Here is a 20,834-nt window from a genome sequence, read left to right as displayed (position 1 = left end):
TAGTATAAACATTGTGATAGCCTCATAGACTTTGACCTTCCGTGGATGGTGAAAGCCTCAAACCCCCCACCCCCCCTCGTCCCCCCCCCTTCTAAAATGCTTGAAGATTATCCCTTTGCAGCATTTCATGCTATGATAGCACTAATGGCAAAAATAGAACCATGATCCTCATCGTTTAAAAGAGGATCAGGATGAAGGTCCTGCTGATATGACCTTTAGAGTGGTCTCTGGAGGCTGAAGCCAATACAGTCACAATTCTGAAGTTGGCTCATGAGACCACTGAAACTGATGAAGGGCGGTTGAATCACAAGATCCCATTCACAAAAGATTGAATGATTGGGATTCAGTATTCCACGAGGAAGGTTCCATAGTGAGTCAAATGTTTGGATCATAGTGAGGCACGCACAGTAGCCGGAAAAATTGGTTCACACAGCATCTGGTTTTGTAATCTAGATTTGCACTGAATCAATATATAGAGAACATGAAATTTCCCATCCCAGTTATAGATGTCTGGTATTATTTTTGTATCAATTATTCTTCATTTAGTTTATCGGGATGCATATGCATGGATGCACATTGTATGATGCAGTCCTACTAAGTGGAATGTCACACTGTTCCACCATGCAGCAGACAGTGGCAAACAATGTGCCATAGAAGCAGGGAAGAAGACTGCAAGCTAGTAAACATAAAGTAAATACTACTGGATGTAAAATACTTAAACTTTTGGCTTTTCAAATATTTTATGAGCAAGAAAATGGACTTTACAATGGCAGTGCTTTTTGGTGGATGTCACTGATTGTAAATATGGTAAATATGTAGCATTAAATCAACATGTAACATGGTGTGTTTACTGTTTTAGACATGTTTTACTTATACATTTGAAAGAACAACTCAATTTGTGTAAAATATTTTCTTGTAGATGAAAATTAAACTCTTCCAACCTCTGCGACCCTTTGGTTAATGTTCATGCTTTGCTTACAAATACTGCAAATGTTCAATGGCATCAAAACACATCAAACACTTATTCAAATCGCTGCTGCTTCAGATACGACTCAAAGAGATTCTCCAAACATGAATTATAGCCGGTGTGTGCTCGTGGAGAAAGGTGAGCAAGCAGGGAGGAGGTAGAGAGTGACAGAAATAAATAGACAGCAATATAGAGGGAAATGGAGTGAGATTTGATAGAAGGGGAGCATGATAGTGTTGGAGCGTTTAGTATGCAGAACAGAAGGCAAACACTTTTAGACCCTCTGTCGGAGTCTGGGACTCCTCTGCAGTGAGCGGACTAAACTTTCTCATATAAGCCTTCGCCTCAAGCCATGAACTCAAATATTTCAGTCACATTCGCTGAAGCTAAGGAAAAAATGTCTTATTACTTGTGATCAAAGGTTGGTGTTTTCTGGAGGAGACATAGAACGTCTGATAGAATTTGCATTAGGAGTTGGAGGCGGGTCATTTTCAGTGAATACAGAGACATCCAGAAACAGGCAGGCAATCGTTGTTTATGCTGCTGCAAAGCTCACTTCCTTTGAAGAAAGTTTACGCGGGTAAATATTGCTATGTGAAATCTAAAGATGAGTATTAGGGATGAAGACATAATTCTCTTTCTTCCAATTAAGACTTCTCACCGTGTCAGTTTTAAAAGAAACAAAAAAAATCAGCTTGACAATTATTTTCTTAAATCTTTACAGTAAATTATCGTGTTTTCTTTTGCAGGGAATGGATGATAGATGGAGGTCCTCTAACATTCAGAAAAGTATGTATTTCAGCCCAAATTTGGTCTTTTCCTGAAACAAACCAAGATAGTTTTGTGCTTAAATCTGACCAAACTCTTACTGTCACATCATAAAAGGGTCAATTGTTTATTTTTTACACAGGGACAAAATAATACTGAGAGACAGGAAAATTACAAGTGCACTTGCAATAGTGGATAAGGGTTGTATGGTTGTGTGACTTGTGTGACTTTGGCTGGACTGAAAATAACATATTCGGTTAATTTAGTGTTTAAGCAAGTGTGTCTTATCGTCTGTAGACATGCATACAAGTGAGGAGAAAAAAAGAGGAATGTTACCATAGAGCAGGAACAAAAGAACAATAATAATGAGGAAATAAGGTGTGTCAAGACAGCAAAGTGGGACTAGACAATTACTGGTACGCTCTCAACGGTGGTCAAAATTATTGTAGGCCTATATATTGTACACCTTCGTTACCATCGAGGTCAAAAAACATTTGTCATTGGTACTGTTGTGATATAATGACTACTGCCTGGCTTTTTGTTGGATTATGGTACCTGGTGAGATAACCACAAACACAAGGTAGTCAGGCTAGTTTCTCTGTTTTCTTTTTACCACATCATGTCCTTCCCTCTGATGTTTTCTCCACTATTGTAAACCATTTCTTGCAATTAATGGTGAGTAACATAAAGCTCTCAAAGGTAACATGGTGCCAATTGCCAGGTAAGCCGGTTAACTAAGTAGACATTTCATTTTACAAACCTATTTGTACAATTTTCAATCAATAGCTTTTATATCACTAGCTGTTTTAAATGTCCAAAAATTTGACTTCCATCCTACAACCAGTTGTCCAGTTCCTCTTCTTTATTTTATTATGGCATTGTGTCGGACATTGGTCCGGTTTTGGGCCAGGTGTACTGTCCTGCAGAATCTTGTCTGTTGGTATGAACAAAGAAAGTCGCCTAATGTTGTACAGCCACATTGGGAGGGATAGTTCAACAAAATCTGGGACATTGCCATGGGAGACCACAGTTTGTTTCTTTATTGATTTCCTACTTATAATACCATTATTTTATTTCAAACTGCTTCTTATCCTAACCCAACTAAATCAAAGCCGAACCAAACATTAATTCTAGCAGTTAGTAATGTGCACCGACAAATTATGTTATCCTGCTAATAAAGGAGTATCACAGCAGAATTTGTGCCATTCTGGAGGAAAGTCACAAATTACAATCTTTGTGATTTTATTGGAAGTTTTTGTTGCAGGAAAGCGCTGCATTATCATGCAATGAATCCTCTGTGCCAGGTACAGGGCTGAAGCACCACCCATGAAGAGGGTATAAGATGGTGCTCTGTTTTCTTATTTGAATTTTGGCAGTTACACTTTTGTTTAATGTCACTTTTCATCCATTTGTTTTAAGAAATATCCACCAAGTCAACATTCACATGGCCCCAACTGGTCTTTATCATAGTTCTGCAGATGATACACCACTGTACATCGCCACTGAACCAAATTATGATGCAGCTATGTGCTCCATCCCTGAATGTCTTTTAGCAAAAAATAAACGGATTAGCAATAATTTCCTCAAATTAAACGAGGATAAAACAGAAATCCTCCTAATCGGCCCCAAAACAAAAAGAGAAATCGTAGAAAAAGATCTGGGGCATCTAACTCCGTGGGTACAATCAGAGGTAACTAGTCTTGTTGTAATCTTAGACTCTGATCTAAGTTTCAAGGCCCACATTAACAAGGTGACGAAAACTATTTTTTTTCCACCTTAGAAACATCGCCAAGCTGCGGCCGTTTATAAATCAGACAGATGCTAAAAAGTTGATTCATGCCTTCACTTCTAGCTGACTGGACTACTGTAATGCACTTTTTACTGGCCTACCAAAGAAAACAACAGAGAGACATCAGCTCATCCAAAACTCTGCAGCTCGATTATTAACCAGAACCAAGAGAAGAGAAAAGCATCAGTCCAGTTCTGGCTGCTCAGGCCACCTGTAAGACACAGGACACATATCTCTTTAAGCTCCTCCTCCTCACATACAAAGCTATTAATGGGCTCGGACTGAGTTACATCTCTAACTCTTTAGTTAATTATGCTGTTTCAAGAACACTGAGATCATCTGCTGCTGGTTTATTGGAGGTTCCCAGCAACAGCGGGAAGAAAATTGGGAATTCAACTTTTGTCAGCTACGCTCCAAAGCTGTGGAACAAACTACCTGCAGATATCAGGGAAGCTGGCTCAGTTAATAGGTATTAAAGGTTTAAAAGAAAGCTCAAAACACATATCTCTTTACATTAGCCTTTAACTAGCAACTCTTGAAGCTCTCTTGCACCTGCCATGCTCTTGAACTACCGCGCCTTTGAAATGCATATTGCTCATTTCATATTTTGACTATATATTTTGATCTACTTGTATTAAATTTAAGCATTTTATCTGTTTCTTATGCATTTGATCTCGTCTCACGCATTTGATCTGTTATATCGCATTTGATCTGTTTTTTCCCCCCTCCCCAAGAAAAAAAACTATAAAATGCGTAAGAACAGATCAAATGCGTGAGAAGTGATCAAATGCATAAGAAACAGATAAAATGCATAAATTTAATACAAGTAGATCAAAATATATAGTCAAAATATGAAATGAGCAATATGCATTTGATCTCTTCTCACGCATTTGATCTGTTCTTGCGCATTTTATCTGTTTTTTGGGGAGGAGGGGGGGTTTTGTATTTTTGGGTGTTCCTCTGTGTCTGTTTTTATGTGGAACACGGCATTTCATTATCTTGCTGTGAAGCACTTTGAGCTGCATTTCTTGTATGAAAGGTGCTACACAAATAAAGTTTATTATTGTTATTATTAACATATCCTTGACTTCTCCTTTCTAACGCATTATTACTCAGCCTGATTCAGATGGGGCAGTTAGTAACATCAGCCTTAACCTTGCTAAAGAAAAAAAGTCAAGGCAGTTTTGAGACTCCATCAAAATACAAAAGAGGTTTGGGTTTGGAGTATGGATGTGGAGTACTTTAGTGTGTCATGAGATCCACAATTTCAAAACATTTTACACTACAGATTTTTCTCAATTTCTGGGATCAAAATGGTTGGGTAAGAGTGAATAGAACAAAAATATTCTTTCTCAAGACACACCAATATATTTGATATTACTTTATATATGAAATTAAAAAATGGCTGTTTATTATGCTGGAAGCATTCTTCACATGAATGTCAGCTGCAGCGTGAAGAACACTGACTACATGCAACATTTGGCTTTGCTTATTATTTTGCTCCACCAGAGTTTCTTCCATTGCCTGTAGTTATTTTGATTCCCTGCCAAGATGCTAATCCATGTTGCAGCCGGACCCTCACTGCAGATGGAGTGTCCATAATTAACTTCATTTCCCTTCAGAAGTGCAAAACGAAGGTAAAAACTGTGACTGAGACCCAGAAATACACTCTGACAGAGAAGTGGAGTTTAGTTGCTGCACCGTCTGATGAGAAAGTTCTTGACGTCCGACAGGAGCCGGTAGCCTCAGGTCATCATGTTTCAAGGCATTCCTAAATGGAGTTGTGGCCCCGGCGTGGCACAGTTGTCAGACTTCGAAGCCTCCACTGGGCACTTTAGGGTCCTGTAAAGAGGCCAAGGCTGATGGGTTTTTAGTCTCCTTGGCAGACAGCTGGAAGAAAATCGGAACAATCCTGTGTGACTGTGCATAGTGTGGTGTGACAACAACACACACTTAGTAGTTTTAAAAGGTCAATTCGTGAGGATGTAAATAATGTCTATACATATATACTTTGTAATTATAAAATTAAATAGAATAGAATAGATCAGTAACACTTATGTGCATCAAAAACTATCACTGTGTCTAGAGAGGTTGTGTTCGTGAGGGACGTTGCAACAATGCTACAATTTAGGACATCCAGTTTGAGTTACATCCTCAGGTTTATCAAAGTTTAGCAAGTTATTATAAAACTTTCACACAATTTTACAACTTTTTACAGCTTCTCCGCAATCCTGTCAGGTAAACTATAAAATAACATTGTATAAATGTTTGTCTGAACTGACCTGTACACTGTTTAAACTCCCTGTTATCAGGCAAATAGTACCCAGGTATCAAGACACAGCATGTAATACACCCTTGTATCCACTAGAGGATATTGTGCTTGAACAAAGTGATAATGTCCAAGTAAATCAGGGGAGTATGGATGTAACAACACAGGACTTTCACCAGGACAACCAGTGTTTGAGTATGTGAGAAAGCGAAAGTCAATGTGGATTTCTTTAAAGTATTTTAAGTTATCTACATCCAGCAACATAACATATTCAACTTATGTAACGTACGTTAAATAACTTAAGTTCAGTAAGTAACGTTACTTATGTAAAAGTCATTATTTTAAAGATGTTTTCCTGAAACTAACCAGGTAGTTTTGGTGTTTAAACCAAACTTAGTGGCGACCGTGTCAAACCATGATCTTTTCTCAAACCTAACCACCTGTTTTTTGGTCCCAAACCTATAAGGCACCTTACTATTCTGCATATACTCCAAAAATAGACATGGATACGGATAGCAGCTCTGTTAATGCTTTATGCACCTTAATGCAATTCTGTGTAGATGGATGTGTTCTCATATATTTTTCAGCATCTACAGTCTGACAGAGATTATGTCACATGCACCTTTGTGGCTATACTGACATGAGAAGTAGAACTCCAGCAAAGTGAGGTTTCCAGTGATGAGGACCACAGTAAAGGAATTAGTCATCCAAATTATAAAGGAAATTAGGAAACAAAATCCTTTGTGAAGCCCTGGATGAGCACCACATCACAAAACATGACCCTCTGCCTTCCATTGGCTAGTTCTGTGTATTTGGAAGTATTTTCAGTGTAGTATAACTATACCCAAAATGTGGATGTTGAATTTAAATGTACTCCACATTTCTGCTTGCATACTATTGCCAAAATATAAAAAGCCGTGAAAGAAATCACACACAAAAATCTGGAGAGAGCAGAATGGAAATCAGGAATCGGGAGCCTGAGAGAGACCATGAAACACAATTCTTATGTGTGACTGTGGAGGGAATCGGGAGAGTGAATGAGATGCACTTGTAAGGGTGGATCATTGTATCTTGCAAAATGTTCAACATTTTCATGCCAGGAGGAACTTTAGCTTCCTCTCAGCATGAGTCTCTTTTTCAAAGTCTCAAATCCTCAGGCCCCGTGTTTGCCAGAATAGAAACGCTTCTGTTGATCAAGCTAATTTAAAAGTGTAGCTCTTGAGGTCAAGACATTTCATAATGTTTTTATTAGGGAAGTGCTTTTTAAGTGATAATCTGGGACAAGGGCTTGTGTCACAGAACACAGGGCTTTCTTCCAGTGCACTTTACTGAAGGTTTTATGTTTGCAGTGGAATAAATTATGATATCTCTTAACTGAAGAAGAGCAGCAGTGATTTGTTAAAAAAAAATAAACAGAAGAACATACAGTAGCATTAGCAGTGATATGCCACTGAAGCAGAATCATAGCTGAATCAATGACAGATGACAAACCAAAATTAGTGATTTAATCTTTTGCGTTCTAAAAGGATTTTCAAACTAAAATCTGGTTTACATGGGTTTCCTCTTTGGAGACAGAAAACCAAAATGGAGGGATGCTGAGACAGAATGAGCAGGTCACAAATCTTCTAAATATATTGATCAATCAGGCACACATGTCCAAAAACATACTTTTCTTTGAGCTTTACTGAATGTAGACGGAGAAATTTCAATTCAGGCCCTAAATTCTTAGAAAATGCCTATTGTAATAATAGTAAATATTTAGATATCTATGATTTGAACAGAAATGTTGACCTTTATTAAAAAATTGTGGCAGTGTGATCAGTGACAGACAGTTGTATGCAAACATTTTTTATTTAATTTTTACTTTTTGACTGTAAAGTCAAAAACTAAAGGTAAACTGCATCAAAACTCTCTGAAGAGGTGATAATTACCTTGAATAAACCATTTATAGTGAATATTATAAATATGTCAGATCTGTTTGGAGAATGTAAGGAATACAGTGAAAGGTTTTTGTCATCACTGACCCAGACGTGTCAATCTCTTTGAAACATTACTGTACAGGTCTAGTTGTAGTGGAGGATTAGTAGGCCCTCATGCACATGACAGTCACTTTAACCTGGGAATCAGGCTCAGAGAGGGAGTACTTTATTGATGATTGTCTGAGCAAATATACAGAAGAGGGTTGACTGAGTCATACACAATTACCGGCTTCCTCTCAGCCTGCAGGTGCCTGTGTATCAGCAGAAGCAGGACTGTGTTGGAGGGCACTTGTTGATTTTCCCTGTTGATTCCTACTAAGATCAATATCTTCTCAGGTCCCCCTCAGCCTTCGTACTTTCCAGGGATAATCGACGAAAATAGAAAGCTCCGGGGATTTGTGGGGACCCTGCCGTCTAATGCTTTCACTTTGTGCAAGATAAATGGAGGGCTGTTGACAAGATCTTCACTTAATTTGGTGCACAATATAACTCTTCATTAGTCTCGCCATGTGGACACACCAGCAAGAAGCCACAGGAGCTGTTTGACAAGGAGGCATTTCAAAGCTTAACTTAGTTTGTATTCAAATATTTCATACTGTATTTTCCATGTCAACAAAGCAAAGCACGTTTTAATAGGATGCCTTGCAGGTCTGTTCTACTCTCAAAGTCAAGGTTGTGATGTGAGGATTCACTTTTTGAATATTCCAACATCATTTTCATACATTGTTTAATAATTCACTCACTATTAGGCGGGAAGTGGTGATGTTTGTAATATACAAAACTAGGTCTAATCATATTCTGAATTTTATGAAGGTGCCTGGGGCCTATTCATTCAACATTATCACAGAGCATGTGCAGCAGTCACTTAAGACTTGTAAATACACTGCAAGGATGGATGTTGATGTTGGCTGTTGACCTTGCTTTAAATTGCAAATCAGAGCATAGTCATTGATTTGTTTGATCTTTCAGAAAGCCTTAGGATAATGTACCAAAAAAACATGTAAGTAATGAAGATCAAACAGAGGCCCAATAATTTAATTCCAGTGTGACATATTTTTAGACTTGTGATTTATTGACCAATATAAGATCAAACTTAAAATAAGCGGCCACATTAGCTGAAAAGAGGGGGATGAAAAGTTCACAATATATATCAGTCGGAGGGTAACTAATTCTGTCTCTTTATTTCTGCTCTTTATTTCACTGTTACTTAAAAAGGTATTCAAACCTCACAATGCCAACATCCTGAGGAGGCTGAGGAGAAAAGGAACCAAAATCTGGATGCCTGAGGTTTGGGATGAGGCCAGCCATCACTCTACAACAATCCTGAAAACAATGAAGGCTCCACATTGGGCCCACCATCTGTTTGGGAGAAGGGGTGTTGTTTGGCTCTCATTATGGTTAGTGTGACATAATGCCACATGAGCTGCTGTTATTGCTAAATTCAAATGCATGTTGTGAATTCAAATGCATTTGGTACTCATTTAGAACAGTTTTGCTGACACAATCTTAGAATAAAGTCCCCTCTAATGTAGCTTCCCTGCACCTCATTAAAACCGTACACCAGCAATGGAGCGGAGAAGATCCTCACGAGCAGCCAGTACAAAGTGCAAGAAGTCCACTAATTGTCTCTATTGTTTTTCTCAAGGTAACAGCAACAAAAGATCATTTAAATTAAACTATTAACTGTTTTTGCAATTATTAAGTCAATAAGATGCCTATAAAAAAATGTCTTTTAAAACTGCAAAATAAGCAAAACGATCTCTAGATTTCTAAATAATAGTTTCAAACCTACCACATAAGTTTTTCAACCAAAGAGACCAATAAAGGCAGCAAATCTACACAATCGAGAGCTAGATGTGTTCTGACATTCTGGAAAATACCACACAATATCAACAAGGTTTACGAAATAAGAACTTTTATTCATAATATATTCATACTTGTACACAAGTAAAATAAAATGCATATCTATGGTTCCGTTGCAATCCCCATGAACAAACCGACAGCATTCTTTTGGTAAATGCAACCCATATATCCTTTCTGTCATGAAAATAGAACTGAAATCAGGGAAGGTAAAACATCTGTTTTCAGCAACATAAAAAAAACAAAAACATTACCCAACAAATGCATGACTTTGAATAAATAATGGGGGGGAGATTGTTTATCTTCATTGAACAGACCAAACATTCTTTATGTGCGTTCTGTCTCTGATTTCCTGTATTTGTTTTTTGTTCTTGTCATTTTTTTCTGTCTTCCAGTGGTCTGTCTAAGCAGTAAAAGCTTCTCAAAGGGAAAAGGGAGGAGTGTCCAAAGTGTATCTTAGACACAGTACAGTTGAGTACATAGAGAACAAACAATTCTGGGCACCAATTCATTATTTACATTAGATCTGTAGTGTTCTGTAAAGGCATCCATTTTGTTAAATGTACTCTAATGTCTTCATTATTGTTTGTCCTCAGAAACGTCGGATCAACGTGACTTCTTGCTTTTCAGTCACTGCCTGTTGTAGATGTCACTGCATCTTCTGTATCATTGTCATGAGCATCAACATTCTTGAGTCCTGTGTTCAGAGTGAGATTAGAGTCCTAAGACATGGCTAGAGATATCCAGGTCATGGGAATGAAGAGAAAGCACAGCACTTGAAAAGTAGAACCCCGGCCTTTGATGCAGTGGGTGTCTGATTTGGGTTTTTTGGAACACTTCTTTTTCTTTTTGTTTGAGGCTGTGGAGGATTCCAGAGTGTCTATAAGGTCAGGGTTTAGGTTTTCCAAAGACTTGTCCAGGGTGTTGGACAAGGTTCCCAGTGGTCCATCATTCTGCTTGTTCTGAGTCTCATTTTTCGTTCTTTCTGGCTCCTTATATTTAGTCTTGGACATGTTCTCCTTTTCCTTAAGAGGGTTGTTAGTGATTTGGCGACTTTTTCCGGACAGGATAGAGGACTTGTCATTATCTCCAAGACAACACCTGGGAATGGTGTCCCCCAAAGGGCTTTCAGTGGATGGGAATTTCCCAGACTGCGCCTTGGAGCTGAAGAGATTGGTCTGGATTTGAGGTGTTTCTACACATCCCTCCAAGTCTTCACTTTTCAGTCGTTTCAGGTCTTTTCCTGCCAGGAACTCGGGAATGTTGCACTCCAACTCAGAGCTGGAACCTTTGAAACGTTTGAACCAGTCCCACAAGGTCCTCGCCCGACAGTCACAGATCCACTGGTTCCCGTTTAAACGCAAATACTGGAGGGAAATCAGTGGGTCCATGGTCTCCCCTGTCAAGACAGTAAGATTGTTGAAGAACAAAAACAAGGATTTCAGCTTACCAAGATCACTAAAAGCCCTGGGTTGGACATAGATAACCCGATTTTGGTGTAGCAGCAGCCGGTCCAGATTGATTAAGCCTCGAAACATGTTGTCTGTTACTATCTTGATCTTATTATTGTGCAGGTAGAGAAAGGTGAGGTTGGCAAGGTCCAGGAAAGTGTCATCATGCAGGGTTAGAATGTTATTGTCCTGCAGGTAAAGGTACTGTAGGGAGAACATTCCTCGGAAAACCCCAACCGGGAGCTCTGACAGGCCACACCTGTGCAGGTGAAGGGTGTGGAGCTTAGTCAAGCCCCGGAAGGCTGTCGGGCTGATGGTGCGGAGGTTACTGTTGTCTCCAATGTCCAGCTCCTCCAGTTTTTCCAAGCCATAGAAGGCTCCAGCTTCAATGTAGCTGATGTTGTTGGAGTAGAGCCAGAGGACAGTAAGGTTGTGGCAAGAACTGAAGCTGGTGGACCTCACCACTGTCAGCTTGTTGCTCTGGAGGAATATCCGTTGGCTCCGCACAGGGATCTCAGTAGGGATGGAAAACAGTCCTTGTTGTTGGCAGGCCACAGTGGGCCTGGGCTCACTGTAGCACACACACTTGGCAGGGCAGCTGTCAGTTTGAGGCACAAGGTTCAGCCACATCACTAGAAAAAGGAGTCGCCCCCCTATGGAGACACACAAAAAGACATCAATGAATTAGTGAATAATGTATGTAAATACAGAAAGTCTCAGTCATAGAAATCTGTGGAAATAGATTAATCCAGGTCAGGCTGTAATATACATAAACCCTTCAAATAACTGTGTGCATTTCATTCAGACAGCAATTTAACTTGATAGGGAGCACATGGGTATAAACAACTATAGATAAAGTAGGTATACGGTTTGTTTTAGACAATTTAAGCCAGTGATAATGAACAACATCAAAATACAAAACAGACAAAATCAAAAACCTTCCATTGCACTCAGTGTAATGTACAGCACATTACTACAGAATAGTTCAATAGCTCTTCATAATGGTGATTCAGCAAGCATTTTAGCAGTGATATTATTTGGAGCTGGGGATACATCCCCTCCCTGCTGCCACTGATCACATGGAGACCTAAGCAGCTGAAGAGAGCCTTGTGAAGGGAAACCTATTTAAAATTGGGGGAGTAGCTTTTATATGGAATTATCTTGCTCTAATAGGACGGACATAACTAATGGTGTTTCGACGTTCCTGAGGTTGACATTTAGCCTGACGGTGGGAGATAAGCTTTCATACCAAGCTAAGGGATCGATGCCTGGGGCCAAGGTGGAAAAAGGGCTACAGACGCCTTGCTGGAGTTTCCACTTTGCAGCCATGGCTGTAGTATTTTCTGTAAGTGCCGCATGAAGATGAGATATACAAGAGGTCTGTTAGCACTCAAAACGAAGCTTGTAAAGATCCGTGTATGTGTTTGCCCTGAGGGCATCCATGTTTTAAACAAGGAATATTTGCTCGCATTCATTATTTCTGCTTGTCCTCCGCTATGGTTCAGATGAGCTTTCTACAAAATACCATTGTAATTAAAATAGGCTGGATTACCATGAGTAAACAATCACTTCTGACAGTACTATTGTAGAGCTGAAGTCAGAATGAAGTATCTATTGGGGCTCACACATTCTTCATGTAGAGATAAAGGTGTCATAGTGTCACAGGCATGTCTAGTGTCATCATATAACGGTAGGTACTCCTCCAAATCTCTGAATCCTCTCCCACTCCTGTCCTTACTGAGGATTTCCAATCTCTGCTCCCATGCACATGTGAAGAATCACACACTTGCAGGCATGACAGGTAGTGAGACTCTGGAAAAATGCATGAGCCTTCCTTAGCCCTCCCTCCATCCTCACTCTCCCTCTTCTCATTCCCTTGCAATGTGCTGTGGTGCAGCTCATCTCTGGACCTTGTTAAACGGAGCTCTGGTGTGGCCTGACAGCAGCCCTCTGCTGCACTTTCCCTCCAATCTCCCTGCTCAGCCGTCAGACTGCCACTGGAAAGCTGTCAAGACTTTCCACTCTTTCTGCATCGCAGCACTTTTCCCTCAGCACTGCCTAACAATAGCAATATTTTATCGCACAGCACGCTTCATGTATCTCCTCTGCCGTCTTCATTTTTTTCCTTTCTCTGCTGTCGATTCATTAACAGGCTATTTCCACCCACGCATTGTGTGTCAAAGTTTGGTTTCCTCAGCTCTCGACGTAATATGTCTTGTCTTTGTTCGCATCTGTTGAATGACAGCGTAACCCCACAATGTCATCAACTCAATGCGAATAATTGTTTTGCTCACTAGTAGCATCTTCATATCTGCATCACACTGGGTCTGTTACCTTATGTTACAAACAGGCATCTGGCTGTCATGGCTTCCTGACATCTTTCTAATATTTCAGTCTATCAATCAATGACATTTCTGAGTAATATCTGCATGACATCACAGTTACACTTCTCACCTTTCACTCCAGAGACATGTATACTGCTGATGGAAGAGTCGTTCACACTATTGATGGATTAATAATGCTGGTCTTGCCCCTTTTACTTCCATTTTTACATTATTGTATTTGCTTAAAATCTTAATGGGAGCAAATATTACACAAAACCAACCAACTTTCATTAATTTGTCCTGATAGTCGTTGTTGACACAAACAGAATATGACCCGGTTATGGCCAAAAGAAAACATCCATTCCTTATCGTCTTCTGCCAGCTTTGGTTTCAACACTTAATCTTTCCCTATCTCCCGTGTCAAAACATGGCTCAGAGCACTGCCTTCCCTCTTTCAGACCCTGCCAGTGGTCTGCTTTCTGAGAGGTATATTATTGTACAATAGCAATCATCACTCTGTTTAAGAGGAGACAAGCTTCTTTGTTTTCTCCTGTGACACTTCTAGTCCCTCGAACTTTGAGTAACGTAAATAATGTCAACACCTTCCTCTCCTCCAACCACCTTCCTCTCCAACAGGAACACAGTGGATGTTGATGAATTATAGGTGATCAGTATAAATTAGTGATTACTTGATCAATCAAATTGTCCGCATCATTTGATGTGGCTGAGGACAGTTTGGTTGGAACATTACAGGATGGATATCGTTCTTCTACCAAAAACTGGAGACTGTCCTCTCAGTGTAGCTGGGTGGTATCCTAGAGGTGAAGGTATGACTTTGCAATCCAATATCAGGCCAAAAGAAGTAATATACCCTTCAGTCCACCAGATGATACTGTGTCAGTGTCACGTTTTGCTGCGCCCAGGTGTAAAAACTAAGGTGCCTTTGGTTAAGGCACCAAAAACCACGTTATTAGATTTACGAAAAGATCATGCTCGAGTTAGGTTTTACGTAAGTAACATTACATATGTCACGTACATGTCTTACTGTATGTTCCTTAAAGAAATCCAGGTTGACTTTTGCTTTCACATGAACACAAACACCAGTCATGCAGATGAAAGTTTGTTCCATCCAACCAACCTCGACTTCAACCCAACCAAGATTTTGTAAATTGTCATGTGACCTCCTTCACCCGTGGTTTACAGAAACGTGACACTATGGATGGACGAGTGTATTACATGCTTTGGCGTGAAACCGAGCGGGACTATATTCATCCAACTTCAGGTGTGATAGTCTGTCAGACCTGAAATCTGCTGTGTCTTTCTGTAACAACTCACCTAAAGTAATGTGGAAAAGTAAAAACATGACTAAATTCCAATCATATGTGTTTCAGGTGAGTTTTGTTCTCTGGTCAAAAAGGAAAACGTAATATTCAGAGGGGGAACAAAAATCTGGCATGAAAGCAGTCAGTGCTATAGATAAATAATAGCACCAAACAGGAACTTCAGTGCAACAATACTGGTATCAGTGCCTTAGTAGTAGTTAGCAGATACTATATTCAGTTGCAACAACAAAGACACGTCCACAGGAGTGAGTAGGCGCAGACAGCTTTGTTTACTTGCTGTGTGAGTGCACCACTTAGCCAGACTACTCAGTCATTTGTGTATGTCCCTGGCATGTTTGCAGCTCCAAACAGACTCTCAGCACTCTTTTGTCTTTTAATGCAACATGCACTTAAACGCTTTCTCCTACTCCTGAACCCCGCGCTGAACACAGAGGGCATGTTGGGACAGCACATCCAGAGGGGCTCCGATTCATCACGGTGGCTTTACTTTGAAGGGCTGGGGATTGGGCCGGGACAGTTAACATGACAGTCTTATCCCCTTGGCCCAGAGTAGAAGTGATGTCTCTGTCAAAGATGAATCACAGTTGTTCTCCAGAGGGACCTCCTGGCCTGCTTCTGAAATTATACATTATTGTGTTGCTCAGAGGCAGGCCTGCATTTAATATAGTTATGATTCCTCTCTGTAAGGTCATGTATCTTGTGTGAATTCATCCATGCATACATAAATTGTGTTTATATAGTGTTGAAATCAATAACTTAAAGAAACTATATAGAATATGACAGTCGTATGGAGGCCAATTTTAGCACAGCCAGTGCAGCTGTAAATTACTTTCTGAGCTGACAGTAGTGATGGGCAACAACTCGATGCACCACAGACTCACACAGTCACAAACACAAAGTTGTGGTGAGAAGTGAACACAAAAATGTAAAGATCGCCTTCCATCCCTAAAAAAAGACAATGATTTAATACATTTTTTGAGATATATCAATTGTAATCGAATGTAGTTTCAATATTTCCTTAAACTGCACATTGACTTTACTTCATATTTTTAGGGGGCAGAATTGTATTTTTCAATGTGGCATCTTCATTTAACAAGCTGGGGACAGAAACTCTACAGTAGCACCTTTGTATAAGTATCATAGTACTGTTTCTTTCTATGTTAAATTTAATTTATCATCATGGGCTGTTTGCTCTACTCTCATTCCTCTTTGCCATTTTCTACTCGAAACAAATATATGACGTGGTTAACTGGCTGTCAAGCAACATGTTTGTCAGGGAAACTCTATTGTTCTTGCCTAATTAAATTCATTATAAAGTGTGCATAAAGAAGGTAATGATGTAAAACTGTGCCCCAGACACACACACCCACAACACCAGTGATTTTATCAAAGTTCATAGAAAGTTCCTCAGTAGGTGATCCTGATTGGTGAATGACTTAAAACTAATATTTCTATGCTCATGCTTCTCTGAGATAAGTGGGATCAGTCAGACACTTTACTCGAAACTGTCTGCTGTAGAAAAAAGCATAAAGCACTTTGTTGTGTGCATTCTGTTCATGTAAAGAAACGACTCATGCATTGTTGTTACTGCAAACAACTCCCGATTTGTCTCTTTAAACTTTTTTGAACACTTTTTAAAATTTGTACTTTTAATTTCACGCAGAAGTCATGTGTTTTTTTTTTATTTTATAAAGTACTACTTTTGGAAAAGTGAGAATTACAGTGGCCTGAAGTCACACTGTCATGGAAGACCAGGGGAATATTCCATTTAAGTTTGCTTTGAACCTCTTTTCCTTCATAAGCCAGTGAAAAGTTTTATTACAGAGAAGAAATGGTCTTCACTTTCAAGAGCACCTCTGAATTGCAGGCGAATGGCTGGGTCAGCCATATTCATATGGAAAAAGCTTTGATCAGAAGACCACATTGGCCTTTTCATTGCTCCTGTATTTACCCTGTCACTGACAGCATAGGTTTCAAAAGAGATACTTTTCCTCTTTTACTTGGTTTTCAATGTTTTTAATCTTACTTCCAAGTCAAGTAATATTTCATCACTCACACACTGCAGTATTTTTTCAAGCGTAATACTGTCTAATTTAATTTTCTATCTTATAGCTATCACAATAGTGTACTCACTGGTTGTAATAAATAGTGTTTTATTTACTTCTGACTTATACAATGAGTTGATTTATTGTTTATTATTGAAAAAAGTTGCCTAAATTTCAGTTTCCCAGTGTGGACCTCTTTCATTTTCAACCCTCTTCCCAGAAGGTTCACACACACAAAAAAAAACACCACACAGACAAGTACACAAAGGCAGATTTGCGCCTGGCCTTACAACTTTGATGAACCAGATGCTATGATCTTAAATAAAGATGCACACATCAGATCAAACAGGTTATTTAGGACATGATGGACCAGAGAGCTGAGCCGGAGTCCCTCAGCTAACTATGGAGCTTTGCAGGGGTATCAGTGGCAGCTTTAGCATGCAGACGAGGACACAATTAGAAGACGAACGGAGTGGGGGGGGACAGATGAGGTCCTGTTTGACACGCATCTGACACAGCACTTGCCCAAGCAGATGGCTCATGAATAACTGAGGGAACCGGAGGTCGGCAGGCAGAAAGAAAAACAGAGCCAGGCAACAGTGTGTGTATGTAAAAAAAGGGGGGTTCTGCATGGGTTTACGTGTATGTGGGTGTACATACATGGCAGTCTCCTCTTGTCTGCGAGGGTGAATAACATCAATAGCGAAGCAACATAGAGTGGAAATTTCTGGCTCAACAGAAGTGCAGTGGGCAGATAGGTGGTCATGTCAAACTACTGAGAAGTGACAGCAGAAACAATAGGCAGCGGGCTGGCAATATCCCGACAGTGGGAGAATGAGCTTGCAATCACAAGGCTGTCGGATTGAGTCCCCACTCAACTGCTCAGCAATTGGAAGAGAAAGAGGTAGTGAAGAGTTCTCCCCTTCGACAACTGCCATCAAATTACCATTGACCACTGAATGATGCAATGACCTCCCAGCTGCCCGTGTCATCACTCCAGACTGTGCTCGCTCAACATTTGCACAACTGTCGCTGTGGTGGGAAGCAACTAAATTAATAAACACACATGTACTCAAGTACTATAATAACCACAAGTTGTTCGTACTTTTCTACCTCAAATGGCATATTTTGTTAGACTTTGTATGTAGTCACAGCTACAGTTAGTTACATTTTACACACAAACTATCATTTGCTCATGGAAATTGATACATTTTCAAAGAATAATTCACCTAATGAAATGGGTTGATGTGAAGCTGGTAGTTCTCAGACTCCTGCAGACCCATAAAAAAACATTATTCCACTGTTTTCTCAAGCTATGTTGAATTCCTCACAACCATTGAATTGCCTATGACATATACAACTTGTAACTTATCCTTCGTGCCCCCTAAGTAAATGATGGATATTTCTTACATCACTGACTGTGTACATGAGCAGCACTCCTACAACTATGAATTAATTCAGCAACTAAAATGGCAGTGATTTTTCTTCTAAGTTGCGTTAAAGATAGATGCAATAGAGTTAGATATGCTTAAATGGCACTAAAGTGGATTAATTGTAGCGTGGTGGCATAGTGCCACTGGATTAGGGGGCAAACATGGCGTATTGCTCACAACTCTATTGTATAGTTGGCAGCAAACCAAGTGGCCCTCAGTGCTGCTACGGCTCACTATAAAATGTTGCAAGGAAGGCGTTGGGAGTCAAGTCTACCCGGGAGGTTTTACAGAATGGCTCAAATCCAGCTTCTTGCCCGCCCCCACGTGTCACAGACATGGGCAATTTTCACATGTGAAACCATGTAAAATGCATAATTCAAGTAATGTAAGCTGAAAATAATGGCATCTCCCGAGCGTGAGTATGTGGGGGTGTCCAGATGCACTCCTCAAGCCACAGAACACTGAAAATTCTGAATGCCCTACTTTAAGGTTTTGTGCCGCGCGGGCTGCCAGCAGTGCAGCCAGGAATTTTTGCTTAACATAGTGTGTAAGGCTTTATCTTATCTACAAATGGCTGGAAAGAAAATGAATGAGGATAGCTGCTACATTACATGCCCTATGTGTCTAGGTGTTGTTTAGCTCTCGGGCTGACTTTAGTGCAGGTGTTAACAACATTTTAGGAGGCATCTCATTTTTTCTTTTGTTAAAGCAGATAGTGTCATAAAATATTTTAGAGCATCTGTGTGAAAATACATCCTGTGAGGAAATACAAAACAATGATGCAGCTTTCTATCAGTAGGTACATGAACTTATAATATCACATTTTAACTGAACTAACTCAGTGGTATTTGATGTTTTATTTAGTCAGGCCATTTCTGAGTATTTCCAAGACAGGTTAAGTTACTTTGAAATGCCACTGCTGTGTATATGAGAGGTATTATTAGAGTTTCCAAACACTTTTAACACCCCACAGCTAATGGCAAATGAAAAGTGAGAGGAGGACAATGCCACTGTTCCAGTAATATGAAAGACATTTTGAATAAAGATCTTATTACGACAGATTTGATAGATGTTTTTTTGCCGTTTCTTTTTCTTTTTTCCATTAGAATGTCCCAACAATTTACAAAATTCTTTGTGTGATGCAAACAAACTGTTACAATATATTACTACCTTAGAGTCTGTGAGTGGTGAAAAGTATTTGTTTATATTATGGTATTTCTGCCTTTGCACTGTAGTCCATGGTATAAATTGATTTATTTATGATCATTGTCAACAGACATGTTTATCACTATAATTAATAAGTGGTGCTGATTCCAGTCGATGATATTTACGCACCAGCTCCTGCTGGTACTTTTCAGCTGTTTTAAAAACATGATTCACCATTCCTAAAAAACTGAGTCATGGTCTTTCCCGCCGTATTGGGGCTCGTGTGTGAACAATTTGAAACTGGTGAGTATTGCATGCCCTCACACTTAATGCATCGCGCTGGCGTGAGAGCAAATGAGGCTTGATGAATCACCGCTGTATTATTTGAAAAGGATAACAGCCCCAGTAAATATTGGATGAAAGCTTCAGATAATGTTGACACCTCCTCATGTTAAGTGTCAGCTGGAGAGTGAGAGAGCAGTCACAGCACCCACAGGCAGGCACTGTGTGTTTGTGCATGTGAAGATAAGACAACACATTGAGGTGGTTGTAGCAGAGATCACGCTGTAATGAGTGGTTACACAGTTTGATGCTAGTTTGATGTCATTGTAGCCTGTCTTTGCTGTAGCTCAGCTTTCAAAGAATTGTATATTCTCCTGTCCAGGCCTGGAAGTAGAGGGGCTGCAAACATTATCCACTCCACATCTTTCTGACAGCTTCATTACAACAAAATTCCCATGTTTGGCAGCAGCCCTCTTAGACTGGCACTTGTTGTGCTTGTCGGGGAGAAACTAGCCCGGGATGAAGTGTTGTGTTTGTGAGTTACAATTGAAGAAGAAATACATCAAACAAGCACTTAATCTTTGACCAGTCTCGACTAAACCAAAGTCATTTGTCGAGTAATACATTTAGTTGTTTTGGAGAATTGCTGTGGAGGAAAGAGTAGCTGTAGGGGAAATCAAAAAAGGATTTCTAAATTGCAAACATCTTATTCTGCCTTGACATGGGCGCTCAACTTAACCTTGCAAAGCCCTTCCACGCAGGATAAGAACAACTGCAAGCACACACATTAGTCACTCCAGGGTTATGCATTGGTGGACGTACTGTACAGCACAGAGGGGTATTTTGAGAAGCCAGATTTCTCATTCAGGTGAAAATGCAATGAATGACAAAGGTATTTCCACTGCCTGAGAGCGAGGGCTGTTTAAAATGAGCCAGAGAATACTTGAAGAAGGCAAACCATTATTCACACTCTTTTTACTGTCATAATGGGTCATCTAACCTCCCTCAATCGTCTCCAGTTTTGCAATACTGCACTCTGCCTGATGGGCCAGCTGACTATGCAGACTGGCTGCAAATGTGTCATGTGCAATCATCTCAGACAGGCTGAGACAAGACATGCTTTAACCAGCAAATGTGGCTTCAAGCATCATCGGACTCATTCTTTCATTCTTACTGAG

The 20,834-nt window shown here is 39.9% G+C and overlaps 1 protein-coding gene across 2 annotated transcripts in view; it reads right to left on the bottom strand.

The window, feature by feature from the left end:
- rtn4r (reticulon 4 receptor) overlaps positions 1-20,834 on the bottom strand; it is a 270,401-nt gene that overhangs the window by 217,937 nt on the left and 31,630 nt on the right. The window contains exon 3 of one of the 2 annotated variants that reach the window (XM_069138316.1): positions 9,676-11,736. In XM_069138316.1, coding sequence (XP_068994417.1) covers positions 10,355-11,736 — 1,382 coding nt within the window. In that variant the 3' untranslated portion in view covers positions 9,676-10,354. Of the gene's footprint in view, positions 1-9,670; positions 11,737-20,834 lie in introns of those variants that run through there. The other variant, XM_069138315.1, reaches the window with a different exon arrangement.

This window comes from Embiotoca jacksoni, unplaced genomic scaffold, assembly GCF_022577435.1.
Source record: "Embiotoca jacksoni isolate LCO1_2020_lvr unplaced genomic scaffold, fEmbJac1.0.p SCAF_8, whole genome shotgun sequence".
Taxonomy (NCBI): domain Eukaryota; kingdom Metazoa; phylum Chordata; class Actinopteri; family Embiotocidae; genus Embiotoca; species Embiotoca jacksoni.
This window is presented reverse-complemented; position numbering and strand designations above follow the sequence as displayed.